The sequence below is a fragment of the Pollachius pollachius genome (assembly GCF_949987615.1).
Source record: "Pollachius pollachius genome assembly, chromosome: 5".
NCBI classification, from domain to species: domain Eukaryota; kingdom Metazoa; phylum Chordata; class Actinopteri; order Gadiformes; family Gadidae; genus Pollachius; species Pollachius pollachius.
In genome coordinates this window covers 24,024,181-24,039,379 of record NC_136938.1, presented here as the reverse complement: position 1 = coordinate 24,039,379, position 15,199 = coordinate 24,024,181, and the positions used below count along the sequence as shown (strand labels likewise).

Below are 15,199 nucleotides of genomic sequence, written 5' to 3'. Positions count from 1 at the left end.
ACAAAGCAAGGGGGGGAACAGAGGGTGTCAAACGTCTGCTTGTGCGAGAGGAACAAAACGATATACAGAGAAACAGCTCCGCTACGTCTCGCACACGCTGCCATTTCACCCGGTTAACAAAAAGCACTTGAATTGCTTCGTCGGCTGTGAGCAGATATACTGAGGTTTTATGCTTTTCTTTAGCAGATGCTTTTATCCAAAGCAGTGGATATGAGAAAAGAGAAGAAACGGAATGAACCACTTTGTACGCGGATCTGTTCTCCTCGGAGATCACACTGCTCGATCAAAGGAAACGGTCTTTAATTGTGGAAAAAAGCAGATGCCGTGGCATGCAAGTGTAGGAAACTTACAACGGTTCACGCACACATTCCTACAACGACGGCGGAGACAACCACGCAAGGCGACAGCCAGCTCGTCAGGAGCTGATAGACCCGTTAGGGTGAGGTATGTTGCTCAGGGACACGTTAGAGGAGCCAGGGATCAAACTAGCATCCTTTCAGTCACAAGTCAACCCGCTCTACCTCCGGAGCATAGCCGCTGCTTGTCACACTGTTAGAATATCACGCTTCCTGTGGGCGACCGTGAGCTGTGCTCCACCTTGAGGTGCTGCTGTTGCACCACCAGCAGGTCCATCTCCGTCAGGCTGATGAGCATGCGGGCGATGAAGCGCTCCCAGAAGCCGGCGGGCACGAAGCTCATCTTGAAGAGCCGCTGCAGGGTGTTGGTGGTCTGCTGCCGCAGCCCGTGGATGTCCATGGACGGCTTGGAGGGCAGCAGGTGGGGCAGGAGGTAGCTGCAGGGGCGTGGAGCCGGGGTGGAGGAGGAGGAGGGGGAGGAAGGAGGAGGAGGAGGAGGTGGAGGAGGATGAAGAGAAGGTGGAGGAGAAGGTGGAGGAAGAGAAGAAGGAGACGGAGGAGGAGGAGGTAGAGGAGGAGGAGGATGAGAGGGAGGATGAGGGGGAGGAGCAGAATAAGGTGGAGGAGGAGGAGGAGGAGGAAGAGGAGGAGCTGTAATGTTTTTTTCTTCGATGAGAGCAAGGAAAAGTTTCACCTCTTCAGCGGTCCACACGTATCTATTATTCACATTGGCCATCTCTTCCATGGACGTATTTAAAGGATACATTGTACATATTTAGAATTCGAAATTTGTCGCAGCCTTTATACCACAGATACTCAAGGGTCTATAGCATATAACCGCGTTTTCTGATTACAGTTTAATTCATTTTTCCCAATGTACCAGCTCTCGTTTTGAAGGCTGAACAGACAATTTGACTGGAATTACTTAGTAGGTGTCCATATATCAGGGATTAATGGACACGGTATAATTAAAGGATATGCAAACATAGACATCCTATATTATATAATATATATATGATATAGGATGTCTATGTATACAAACGCTTAAAAATATATTGACGCTACAAGTTGATGTCGGCGGGGTTGCTATGGCCGGTCGTTATGCGGAAATCGGAAGGACGTTGTCAGTCCTGTGTGTTCAATGTTCGCTACGTCACAGCTGTTTCGAAAAGTGTGTTTCCATCTCCCATTTTGCGCATTTACTCTCTTTCACATTTCTCAAAAACCACCTCAGGCGAGCGGATAAACTTTTTTGCGAATTAGAGGATTTTTATGGGAATTTTGGTGTTTCCATCACCGTTTACTGATTCGATACTTCAAAGTTCGCATAAAATCAGGGGGTTGAAAACGCAGCTAGTGTGCAAGAAAGTAAATCAAATATATTCATAGAGCAGCTTCCAAGAACATGAAGAAGTTGACAATAGAGGTGCGATAAGAGAAGAACAGAATGAACCACTTTGTACGCCTATCTGTTCTTCTCAGAGATCACACTGCTCGATCAAAGGAAGAGGCCTTTAATTGTGGAAAAAAGGCAGATGCCAAGACATACATTCACAAGTGTTGGAAAGTCGTTTGTAATAGAGCACCTGTTGCTGGCCACAGGCAGAGCGATCTCAAACTTGGAAAGGAACTGGAAATACTGCTCCTCAGTCTGCTCTGTGAAGCCTGTTCCAACAAGCAGCATCTGCACAAAGAAAACAGAAAACATAAATGGAGCAATTTCAACAAACACAAAGAATAAAAAATGGATAGAGGTGCTGCTGCCACAAGAAGGCCGTTTCCCGTGAGCGGTCCGGTTTTAGGAGCGCATGTTTCCGTTACCCGGAGGTCTTCGGCACAGATCACGCCGTTCCTGGCCACCGAGCGCGAGGACTTGAGGTGGATGATCCTCTGCAGGCACTCCGACAGCCACACCGGGCACAGGAAGTACAGCGTGCACAGGCCGTGGCTGGTGTCCGGGAAGTGCATCAGCGTTCCCGTCTCGATCAGGAACTTGATGGCTGCCCGCCGGGTAAAGAATGGGACAAGTGGATATTCCAAAATGACAACCAAATGGTCAAATGACCTCATGCATCATCCTGCGTCTTTTTAGAAAATAAATGCATCAATGGACAGATTACCTCATGGATTACTGCCTGGTTCTACTATAGAGAGTGGAACAATAGATGGAATTGGATGGGCACGGCGATAAAATGACCATTTACTATATTTTCGAGGTGAATCCAGATTATGAAGGAGCAGCACGCCTACAGGTTCGGCTGCGCCCCTCTGGCTGTGAGTCAAGCCCCCTGGCAACTAGACTATCCTCCTGCCACGACCTAACCCAGACAAGATCAGGGAGAACAATCTGAGGCCAACGTTTGTTTTGCCACTTTGGCACGATCCAATCAAATTCAGAACCTAGAAGGGAGTCCACACCCTAACTACATTATCCTGCCACTGTGGGATAACTGATGTGATATGGCTGTGGGGATGGGATCACAATGACCACCTCCGTTTCGGTATATAGGAACCTTGGAATGTTACTCATTATGTTAGTAGTAATGGTGTTCCGGTCACTTTTACCTAATTAATCGTGATAGAATTTATCATCAGCTGTTAAACTAACAATTGTTAGTGCGTGGCACTTGGTTCTAGGAACATCATACTGTACCGACGGCGATATATTGTTTCCTTTTCTTTTGACGGATGGACAGATGTCCTAGACATAACTGCCATAGTGTTTTGTAACGCGAGACATGATAAAGCAATGTTTTCATCAGCCTAGGCTATGTTATATTAACGTTGTTTCAGGTGTACAGTACTACAGCTCTCTTGTGGCCTCTCAAAATGGTGGAGTCTAGCCAAACACCAACTCCCATGATGCATTGCTGATGAACCAGCTCTTTTGTAAGCGACAGTGGTGATGGACGAGGCCCCCTCCCCACCTGACTGCAGGTCCTCGTAGTCCCTGATGTCGCTCTCAGGGTTCTGCTCCATCACCTGGTCCAGCTGGGCAGCCGTGAGGTACTGCACCTCGTCCTCAGAGTCCCGCCTCCTGCTCTCGGCCAGCACCGCCTCCTGTAGGGTCAGGTAGCTCCGGGGGATCTGGGGGGGGCGGGGCCATCGTGATGATGTCAGAGCGTGGGTGGAGCTACTTTACTATGCTTTCTGAATCTCAGGCCGTTCTAAGTCTTTGTTTCTTTTTTAATGCATAATTCAACACTCAAACATTTATACTATTAATATTTTGCATAGAGATATATTTTCTGTATCTAGTATATTCATTTTTGGAGTTGGACCGTTTTTTCAATCTCTTGGATTGGGATTACTAGAACTGAGATTAATAAAACAAAATAAGATAAGATAATTGATGGTTGATATAGAAACATTTGCTTGTCCGATATCACGGCGCCCATCACTTCATGCCTTCATGAGAAGTACCAGATTTACTACAAGTAAGACTTGTGGTTTGTATTGGGGTCACGTCTCTTGGTGGTCTTCCCACAGGTTCTAGCAGGGTCTTACCAGTCTTCCCACGAGCCTCTGGCCCCTGGAGGTGGAGGTGCTGTGGTCCTTCATGGAGCAGGCCACCTGGTACAGCAACGACCGCAGCCCCTCCATGCCCTCCAGGCTCTTACAGGACACCTCGCTGTGCACGTGCACGCGCACAAAGGCACACACGCACACACACACACACACACACACACACCGCACAGAAACAGATTCATAAACAAAAACACTTTATTATTCGATTTTCTCCCCTTGAATATCTACATTTTAAACCCAGTGATATTGCTGCGGTGCCTCATGTTATCCCTGCCTTCATTTACATTTACATTCAGGGCACTTAGCAGACGCTTTTATCCAAAGCGACTTACAGTAAGCACATTTCTAAGAAGAAAGAGAGACGACAATATATTGCTGTCGGTACAGTAAAGATTTTCATAGAAACAAGTGCCAAGTGCCATAGAAACAACTGCCAAGCACATTCAGGTAAAACCCAAACAAACAATCACAACATCATTTGCACAAACAGGAAAGGTTGTAAAACGCCAAACCGGCGTCAACCAGTTCCACTGATGTAATGCCAAGCACTATGCTGAAGGGTTCCCTCACACATATCAATGAGAGGTGACTTTTAACAGGCGCCAGAGAGTGGGTAGTGTAGTTTCTATTGTAGCGTGTAGCGTGTAGCATGTAGCATGTAACACGTAGTACGCAGTAGGGCTGCACGATATTGAAAAAAACATTTTATTGCGATATTTTGTCCTCTGCGGTTGCCCAAAAATAATCACAAAGAATGAAGAAAATATGTATCATTGTATAAAGATTGTGTGATTTTGTAGCGTTATACAATTGTTATACAGAGCTTTAAGGTGGCAAATTAAATGGGAAAATGAATTATGATTCATGAGACGTCTAGCGATATGCATATCGCACATGCATTTCGATACCCAAACGATATATCGTGCAGCCCTAGTACGTAGCATTGTGTATTGCGTAGTGTGTAGGCAGGATATAGCAAGTAGCATGTAGTGCATAGTGTGTATTGCATAGTGTGTAGGGTACAGCATGTAGCGTCCAGGGCATGGCATTATGTATTGCTTAGTGTGTAGGGCAGGGGTCACCAACCTTTTTGAACCTGAGAGCTACTTCCTGGGCACTGAGTCATACGAAGGGCACCCAGTTTGATACACTCTTCTGAAATAACTAATTTGCTCGGTTTGCCTTTAGTTATATATTATTATTAATGATTAATGATACTCATCTATGTGAAGACACTGATCATGTTAATGATTTCTCACAATCATTATCAACAATGACTTGCAAAGGTGAGAAAGAGTTGTTCCAGAACGGGTTGTGCTATGTTTAGAACAGGCCTGGCGGGCGCCCTGGGGCCCGCGGGCGCTGTGTTGGTGACCCCTGTGCCGTGTCTCAATATCCATGCTTCCATGAGTACACTTAAACGTAGTGCACTCGCCGTACTCACTAAGTGCGCTAATTTTCAGATGTCAGTGTCGTTCCAAATCGAATACTCCGTGGTGCACTAACCGGCAATTATGATCCCGACCGCCGGCGCGATTCCTCCCCCGCAACAAACAAACGCTTTGAACGGTGAACTCTTTACGCCTAGCAGCTATAAAAGCTATAAAAACTACAAAATGACTATTAATGCAGGCTATGTGGAAAATGCGCCGACTTTGGCTCAGCCCGGCTCGGCATTCTTCCACTACGTGGCTAGATGGCTGCCGTCGAGTACGAGAAGTGTACATCGATCCAACTCTTCGAGTTTTAACCGTTTTGAGTAAACCGTCCGGGTCCTTTCAGCACACTTATTTTCGCCCGATCTGAGTCGGAACGCCCTACGTACTCAAACTAAGGCTAGTGCGCACGAATAGTATGGACATTGGAACACGCCACTGGTGTAGGGTGTAGCAAGTAGCACGTAGCAGTAGCGCGTAGCCTGCATCGCGTGTTGCGTAGGGTATAGCGTGTAGCAGGGAGCGCGCAGTGCTTAGCGCTGTGTATTGCGCAGTGCGTAGCGTATAGCACGTATCCCGTCGCGGGGTGCGTGAGGTGCAGCGCAGCTGTACTGACTGCAGCTGCTTCCAGGTGACGTCGGGGTAGCCGCTGGCGCGGGCCCCGGAGGGCGAGCGGCAGAGGGCCAGGATGTAGGCCCGCAGCGTGGCCACGCGCTCCGTGCGGAACTTGGAGTCGATGAGGTCCAGGTGGGTGCCCACCACCACCACCGCCGAGTTGGGGGCGCGCGCCTGAGAGGGGAGGGAGGGGAGGGGGGAAACACACAGGTGGGCACCGGCGTCAGGCTCTCACACACGCAAACACACACACACACGTTTTATACATGGATACAAAGTCTGTTAGGGTGGGGGGGGGGGGGGACTGGTTCATGGGATGGTTTGGATTGTTTGCCTCCACTTGCAGCGCCAGGTGGACCCTAAATGAGCAGCAAACGTTTGCCAGCAACAACAATGTGATCTTATTAAAAACATTAGTAGTTTCCTCCTACAGAGGGCGCTATAGTTTATTCGCCAATCGTTAATTATTTTCAGACACTTTCATGTAAAAACCTCGGTGGACACTTACGACCTGTAGAACCCCAAAATTAAACCAAACAAAAAGTATAATTGCACAAAATAAATCGAAGTATCGTTCTGCAAATTTTACCGCACCTAATACATATTGTATTTCCGCTTAAAAATCGTTAGAATAACGTAGCATCCCAGTTGATTCCCGTGTCTCAATTCTAAGCCCTTGCTCAATGGGCTCTATCATCAACAGGTTCAGCTCTTTGGGAAAAGAAGTGCTCAGGAAGCGTACATAAAGCCAAATACCAAGCAAAATCATCTCATCCGTGAGTGGATTCATTCAAACCATGGGTGGCCCCAGTGGGAATTACCCTTGCTAGCCTTGCTCTTCCGGTTGAGCAAGAGACGGTCAGGATTATATCCCCCATAGGTAGACAGATAGATGGACAGGATATAAATATACAGACAGCGATACCTCCTTATTGTCAACCTATTCATATAATGGACCATCATCTAAGACCATGCATTGGCTAGTCCAGTCAATAAGCTACATCAAGCTATTACTTTAGGCAACGGCTGACTAATGAGACGTTTCTATACGCAGTGAATAAGTTCCATCTCTGCCTCCAGCTGGTTGTGAGCTCACATCATCTGTGAGGGGTTGAGGAGTGTGGGATAGACATTCTTTCCGAAGTGACTCCTTCTTTAGGTCACTCCTCTTCCATTCCCCTGGAAATACAAATGGCGGCTAATTTGGCGCTAAGGACAACACTCAGACTCCCTTGAGCTGCACACACATACACACACATCCACACACCGACAGACACACGCACACACACACAGACAGACACACACTTGCACACATCCACACAGACAGACACACGCACACAGCGTTTCCTGAGCCACTATTCCAGTAGCTGAAACAACAGTGAGAGGGTGCTTGACTTCCTTCCAGTCTGAATACACCCAACTGAGAAACCGCCAGACGTCACCGCCACGCCCGGTCACCAGCCACCCCGTTAAGGGCGGGGCTCTATCTCGGCCCGATGACATCATACGGTGAGAAAGGGCGGGGCTCTGTCTCGAGCCTACCTCATGAAGGTGAACACGCAATATTTAGTTGGGGGAGAGGGGGTTATTTGTGTGTGTGTGTGTGTGTGTGTGTGTAAATGTGTGTATAAATGTGTGTGTGTAAATGTATAAATCTGTGTGTGTGTGCGTAAATGTGCATGTGAGCACAATGTGTATGTGTACCACAACGTGTGTGTGTGTGTGTGTGTGTGTGTGTAAATGCGTGTATAAATGTGTGTGTGTGTATAAATCTGTGTGTGTAAATGTATAAATCTGTGTGTGTGTGCGTAAATGTGCATGTGAGCATGTGCATGAGTGCACGCGTGCATGCAGTAAGCACATTGCACATGTGTCTTTGTGCGTGTACCACAATGTGTGTCTGTGTGTGTGTGTGTGTGTGTGTGCGTCTACCTCTATGTTGAGCAACCAGGCCTGCAGGCTGGCCACAGCCTCCTCCCCCAGCACCAGGTTCCAGAGCACCACGTAGAGGGCCTTGTCCGTGAAGAAGCACTGGTTGACTGTGGACATGCTGGCAGGACCCCCCAGGTCCCACACGTTGAACAGTATCGACTCCTTCTGTCCACACAACAAGATAAGACTGCATTTATGCAGCGCTTTGCAATATTGCCTGACATTCACGCACACATTTACACACCGACGCCGGAGTCAACCTTGCAAGGCGACAGCCTGCTCTTTGGGAGCAGTTAAGGTTAGGTGCCTTGCTCAGGGACACCTCGACATTCCGGGGAGCCGTGGATCGAACTAGCGACCTTGCGTATACCAGCCAACCCGCTCTACCTCCTGAGCTTCCGTCAACCCAGCAACAACAACTGCCATAACTCCTCACCTTGTTTAATATTCATTCATTCAGATGGGGTCACGATTTCATTTTGGGTTATTGGAACTGTATTATTCATCGCACTTCGATTAAAAAGCTACAATGCATTTTGACATGTGAAATGTGCCCTGGAACACATTCGGTACGGTAAACGCCAACTCAAAGGTTACACAGCAGGTTAATTGCTCCGACTGCGGCGGCGTAGATAAATCGCACGTCTAATCTCAAAAAGCGAACCTGACTTTTTGGCCGTTGGGAGGGGCTGCAGAGGGTAGGGGGAGACGGACGGGAGCAGATGGATTTTTATTTAACATTTAGCCCGGAGCTAGCTTGCAATCGCAAATCCTGCATATTGCACCTTGAAGTGCCCACAAAGGTTATTACATTTCAAATGTGCCTGTGAAGATTCAATTTGGTTAGGATGATCACGTCCGCGAACCTCAGCAGCGCAGGGAAATGCCAGATGTGTGCCGTAGCATCACCAAGGAGACGGAGGTTAGCGAGCCGGAGTGAAGGTTAAACTCGCAGCGCGCTCTTTGCCAGTGGTCCCTGGCGGGTTTTCCATCCCACTCTTTTCCTGACTCGCAGAGGGCAGGAAATGGATTCCTAGCCCATGCTGGGAAGATGAGTCACGTCTTAAAATCCCTCATTCTCTTGGATCAGCGGGTGACTCCGGCTGGAGCAGTAAGAACCACCAGGAGACCCGTCGAGCTGAATCAGTTCTGTCTACTATCACACACTCTCCGTGACCCTGACCGCTGCACCGGGGGCCCCCGAAAGCTCTCACACAGTGACTCACCTGTCTCAGGTAGTGTCAGTCTAGGACACATTGGTTGTGCAGTAAAACGACCAAACCCTTCCCATTAGCATGTTAAAAAATTCAGAGAATGAACATGTATATTGTTCTTTGATACAGTATCTCCACTTTACAGTCTTCAAACACACCAAATTATGTAATAATCATGTAATTATCACCCAAAAACACTAATGAACAGGAACGCATAAATAAAAAGAAGAATATCCCACACCCCTCTCGGTCCCTTGTTGCGGTGGCCCAGTCACGGCACGCGACCCACAACTTGAGAACCACCAACACCAAAACCACCACACCCCCCTCACCAGTCCATCCACTACGTCAGATAACAGGGTCACCCCGGCCCTCACCGTGTTCCTGACGCCGCCCGGCTTGTCCAGCTCCCAGGTGGAGGTGGAGATGCTGCAGTCGGTGGTGCTGAAGGCGGAGGTGCGGCCCGCGTTCAGGGCCTCCAGCAGGGCCGTCTTGCCCTGCCGCGGGGGCCCCACCAGCAGCATCTTCAGCAGCTTGCAGGGCTCCGCCTTGCGCAGGTGAGCGCGCAGGTAGGCCAGGATGGAGGCAGCGCCTGGGACGGCCGGGAGCACAGAGACGGGAGGTCGGAAAGTGGCGGCCAATACTGATATTCTTAATCCTGCCAAGTGTTAGGTACGTCTTGGCTGTTATACAAGCATATCATTTCTAGGGAAGGACAGAGGTCTTCATGTTAACACATTAGGCCTTGAGTGCCTAATAAAGTGTCACCTTTTACATGTTGCGAAATCCAATCGAGATGACTATTGCACAAAAGCGTGTGTAAACGCACACTGTACACTACCCATACTGTTGTGTACTACCCCATCCCGCCTTCGTTTCGTTTCCCTCCCCTGGGGGCCAGCGGAGCTTGTAAAAGACACTGGTGGGGTACCTTCCTTCCTGACCTCTTGCGGTACGTTGGTGATGTTCAGCTCCTCCACGTCCAGCTGCCACAGGTTAGACAGCTGACCCAGCTCCACAGGGAGCTCGCGGATTAACAGATTGCTGACGGGGAAACAAGAGAACAACGTACGAATCACTAATGAAGCCCGCCGCTGAGATCCCCAGGTGGCTCGCAGTGTTTCGACGGTTCACATGTGTTTGTGATTTACATATCACCAACCACCGCGAAGGTCACGGTAAGCTGTTGACGCTGATGTGGAGGCTTTTGAACCAGGGGCTAAATTGCGTAAGCAGGGGACCTCAGCGGTGTTCCCGGTAAGATCGAGAAACAATTGAAGGCACCGGGCCACTTGTTGCCAGGGGAGAAAGCTGGGGTTTAAGGCAATGGGATTTGGATAGGAGCGGTGAAATGGGACACCAAAAGTGTTTTTGTCATGTTTATTGGTGTGTTGCATAATAATGTCATACACAACGTGTTGGGTCAGAGTTGATTTTGCCTGCTATTTGCAATTGGAATAGGAACTACCTATGGGGCCTTTGGTTTTCACAATGGAGTACGCATATTCTAACGGTAGGATTAACGTGAGCCTACGGGCTCTGTTCAGTTCAAAAGCAAATCCCGAGTGCCGTATCATTTCAGATATAACACACAAAGCATTTTGTTGATAAATGTTCAGGTCATTCGCGTCCTGTGGTTCATTTATTCCCAGATTCTCACCATGAATGTTCTGCTAGGTGAGAGTGGTGTGCTGGTGGCTGGTTCTGCTGACAGGCTGCGTTTAATGGCCTCGGATTAAGAGGTGGGGGCTTGAATGCGCGAGAGCGCGTTTTCAATTAGCATATTCATAGATTCATGCTTCATCCGCGCCGGTAAATTATTCACTGTGGACCATTGGGGGGTGTCAGAACGGGGCGTACGGTAAAGGGACATCTAGATCCATCTACCGTCGCCCCTCTCCCGGCGCCTGCTGGAGAAATATCTGTTCTAACCACGCCTGTCGTTTAAACCGTCCTGCTGGGATCAGTGTGACCAATCACCACAGGGGACACTGGTTAGTGCAGGGGAGGGAGAGGCTAGGCTTAGGGTCTCGTTCTCTCTCGGTCTCTCTTGGTCTCTCTCTCTCCCTCTCTCTCTTGCTCTCTCTCGCTCACTCTCCCTCTCTCTCGCCCCCTCTTTCCTCCGCGCTCTCTCTCCCCGCCTCTCTCTCCATCTCGCATTCTCTCTCACTCTCTCTGCCCCCCTCTCTCCTCCGCACTCTCTCTCCCCGCCCCTCTCTTTCCCTCTCCCTCCGTCTCCCTCTCTCTCTCCCTCATTACATAGGGGGCTCTATCGACAGCGTGAGGATCGGCGCCTGGTGCATTACGAGGTGACGCGGCGGTAATCCATACAGCCTCGTGAATTAATTGAAAAATGATGGAGGACACATGGAGCTGATCAATGGGCTGGTGGGATTCAAACAGATTAATGACACCACAGAAAGCTCTTTACACAAGCTCGTGCAGTCATGGCCAAACCCTCAACCAAGATCAATTGCTTCATGCAGTGTGAGAAACCAAAGGACTGCATCCGATGGACGTGTGTCTCAGATGGCTTGCTGCATACTGACACAGCACAGCGCAGACCTGGACACTTTGAACTTGCAGTGTCAGAAACGCCAACGGATGATTGGCAGTGTGAGCGGGGCAATGCTCCTATCGTTTTTTGCAGAATATTCAAAAGCCGCTTACAGTGAGTTCAGATAAATGTAATGTTGAGAGGCAGAAGGGGCTAGGTTAGGGAGACTTGCTCAGTGATGCCTACAGGGAGACGGTAATATTAAGAGGCAGGTAAGGGCTCAGGTAAGGGCGACTTGCTCAGTGATGCCTACAGGTAGACCGTAATGTTTAGGAGCAGGTAGGGGCCCAGGCTAGGGTGACTTGCCCAGTGATGCCTACAGGTTGTTTGTACAATGTATTGAAGTGTTTGATATACAGTGTTTCTAACTTTTGTGATATTGATAGGTTTTTGTACTGTATGTATGTTTATATGTCTGTGTATTGTTTTATTGTTCAAAGTGGACCCCAGGAAGATTAGCGACCACAGCTGTGGAAGCTAATGGGGATCTGAAAAAAAAAAGAAAGGTAGACCGTAATGTTTAGGAGTAGGTAGGAGCTCAGACTAGGGAGACTTGCTCAGTGATCCCTACAGGTAGACCGTGATGTTTGTGAGCAGGTAGGGCCTCAGGTTAGGGCAGCTTGCTCAGTGATGCCTACAGGTAGACCGTGATGTTTGTGAGCAGTGAGGGTCTCAGGTTAGGGCAGCTTGCTCAGTGATGCCTACGGGTAGGCCGTAATGTTTAGGAGCAGGTAGGGGTTCAGGCTAGGGCGACTTGCACACTGATGCCTACGGGTAGACCGTAGACCTCGAGGGCTCCAGGACTCACTTGGAGAGGTAAAGCTCGTTGAGGTTCACCAGACCGCATAGGGACGCCGGGACGCATTCCAGATGGTTGTCGTTCAGGTAGAGCACTTCCAGAGAGTCCCGGAGGATGGTGGGGAACTCGACGGCACACACTGCCAGGAGAACAGCAAGGGGGGAGAGTAAGCAGATGAGAACACACACACACACACGCACACAGATGCGCACTCACGTGCACACACACTCGCATGCATGCACACACAAACACACACACAAAAAGACAACCATGTACAGTCAGTGATGGGCATTGGATGATACACACACACACACACATGCACACACACACACACACACACACACACACAAACACACAAACACCCACACACACACACACACACACACACGCGGACATGCATGTAGTCAATGATGGGCAGTGGATGATGCACACACACACCCACACACCCACTCACACAAGCACACACACACACACACACAATGTCACGCATGTGGAGTCAGTGATGGACAGTGGATGATGTTCAGCGTACCGTGTGAGTGTCAATCTGTTCATCCTCCAAAAGAATGTTACCATGGCGATATGGGATGGTGAAGGCAGTAGAGCTATGGCCTGTTGCCAATATATAAAGACCCGATTTCTATCAATATTAGTTGTCATTGTATCAAAGAGATTAAAAAATCTGTCGGTCATAAACAGACACATGGGACGACTAATCTGAACATTGTGTAACTTTTACTGTTATGCAATAAAGATGAGCTTGTTCCAAGAACATCTCAGCAAGCCACTTGTGATCTGTATTGTTTTAAGCTCTTGTGGTGAATTGCAAACACACTTGGTGGAGATGTACCATTATGTAACCATCATGCCCTTGACTCTTTTCAAATAATACTGCAAATAAAGGAGAAGCGACTAGCTCTTCTCTGTCTGCACGCTGTCCGGATTCATAAGCTTGAATGTGTCCCAGCCTCGCTCCGACTGTGGATGAAACGCTGCTCATCTACAACGTGCTGCTGAGTCAGAGGAGGGAAAGCTGTCGGCACCTGGGTCTGGGTCTCTCTTGCTCCAGGTGGTCAGGAACCCCCGCCTCCTGGTTTTAGGTACCTCTTCCGTTCTAGAGGACAGGACATCGGCGTCAGCGTGATACTTGGATACAGGGTTATTATTACACCTCAAACCCGTCATTCAGCATTCATTCAGTGTTTGCTCCAGAGTTGAAGGCAATCCTCCTGGGACTAATCCATGTCCGTTTATACCTGTAAGCTGTCAAATATTTGCACGCGCGCGCGTGTGCGTGCGTGTGAGCGTCTCTGTGTGTCTGTGGCTGTGTCTGTGCGCGTGTGTGCATGTGTGTGTGTGAGTGTGTCATAAATAGCTCTTCTTTTTCCCCCCGATGTGAAGGTGACACCCAGAGGATCGAGAGGGGAGACCTACTTCCCCAGCTGGTTCCTGGACAGGTCCAGAGTCTTGAGCTTGGAGCACTTCCATTTATTGGGTGCCGGCAGCGTGGAGATCTGATTCCCGGCCAGCCGCAGAGAGACCAACGCCTGGGGCAGGGGAGAGGAGGGAAGTGAGGGGAGGGGAGAAAATCTATTCATTATACCTAGAATCCTCCAGGCATCTAATAGTAATTGGCATTTTCCGTGTTATCCAAGATTGAACATTTACAAATGTTACCCCTGGAAATGTGTGTGAGGTCACGGCTAGCTATTTTTATTGCCTGTTAATTGACTCTTAAATCAATGAGCAGCGCTTTGTAAAACGTACTGTAAATGACTATAACAGTGATTCCCCATGCCAGGAAAAGGGTAATGACATGATTTAATTATCATGGAAGATAATGACACAAAATGTGATAATTCCGAATCACCTCAAGTCTAAGGATACCCTCAGTATTTTACATCAAATGCTACATTTGAGATCCATGAACAGTGACAGTAAAATAACCAAAATAAATATTTAAATCAATAGTCATTTGAAAACGTAGTTTAAAGCAAATATGTTGTCGGTATTCTTAGGGTTTTCCTCTACCAAAAAACAATTTCTCAATGTGATAATAAATAAGGCAAATACATCTTGTGTTTGCATCATGTAGATTTCTTGCTTTCTTTAAATACTAAGATACTAACTACCAGAGCCATTCAGAGAGAATAGATCTAAATAGCTCTACTAACTACATACTAAGAACTAGAAAGCGAAGTTAAATAACTAAGCCATGACAGCACTGCAGTGCCACTTTGCGGTGTACTAAGGAATTGCATGTGAATGCTAATGTATACAAACATACCGGTATATCAATTCCTGTACATATTTCAAGCAATTAACCAGTGGCGGCTAGTGATCAAAAATGTTGGTGGGGCACAGTAATAGACAGCGGGTCTAGGGTATAGGGTCTAGGATCCCCCCCCCCCCCCCCCATAATTTTTTTTTTAATTTAATAGATTTTATTTCCTGTATTCTGGTTTATTTTGGGGGTGGCCACTACCTATTTACCTACTATTCATTCAGATTCATAGCCTAAATCCTGACTTGCAGGGCCTGGACAAGCTTACACTGCATATACAGACCTACTTTATGGCCATTCCACCAGCCATTGCTATTTGACCCATTGTTGTTATTCTGATATTGAGACAAATCATGATCACTGTCCTATAGCGTCCATTTTTTGTGAGTCTCAATGTCAACTTCAAATGCAGTTAGAAATATGGGACAGTTGCTTCATTTTGTTTATATGCCACAGGCCAAAAGACTAAATTAATATGTAA

The 15,199-nt window shown here is 48.1% G+C and overlaps 1 protein-coding gene across 2 annotated transcripts in view; it reads right to left on the bottom strand.

Annotated features, from left to right (window-relative positions):
* Positions 1–15,199, bottom strand: part of lrrk1 (leucine-rich repeat kinase 1) — a 63,735-nt gene that overhangs the window by 28,278 nt on the left and 20,258 nt on the right. Inside the window, exons 11-22 of one of the 2 annotated variants that reach the window (XM_079736958.1) lie at positions 13,869–13,981; positions 13,478–13,548; positions 12,447–12,576; positions 10,013–10,125; positions 9,459–9,673; positions 7,868–8,032; positions 5,937–6,109; positions 3,864–3,987; positions 3,284–3,443; positions 2,178–2,356; positions 1,943–2,040; positions 598–793 (exon numbers count right to left, since the gene is read on the bottom strand). In XM_079736958.1, coding sequence (XP_079593084.1) covers positions 598–793; positions 1,943–2,040; positions 2,178–2,356; positions 3,284–3,443; positions 3,864–3,987; positions 5,937–6,109; positions 7,868–8,032; positions 9,459–9,673; positions 10,013–10,125; positions 12,447–12,576; positions 13,478–13,548; positions 13,869–13,981 — 1,737 coding nt within the window. The remainder of the gene's footprint in view (positions 1–597; positions 794–1,942; positions 2,041–2,177; positions 2,357–3,283; positions 3,444–3,863; positions 3,988–5,936; positions 6,110–7,867; positions 8,033–9,458; positions 9,674–10,012; positions 10,126–12,446; positions 12,577–13,477; positions 13,549–13,868; positions 13,982–15,199) is intronic. The other variant, XM_079736959.1, reaches the window with a different exon arrangement.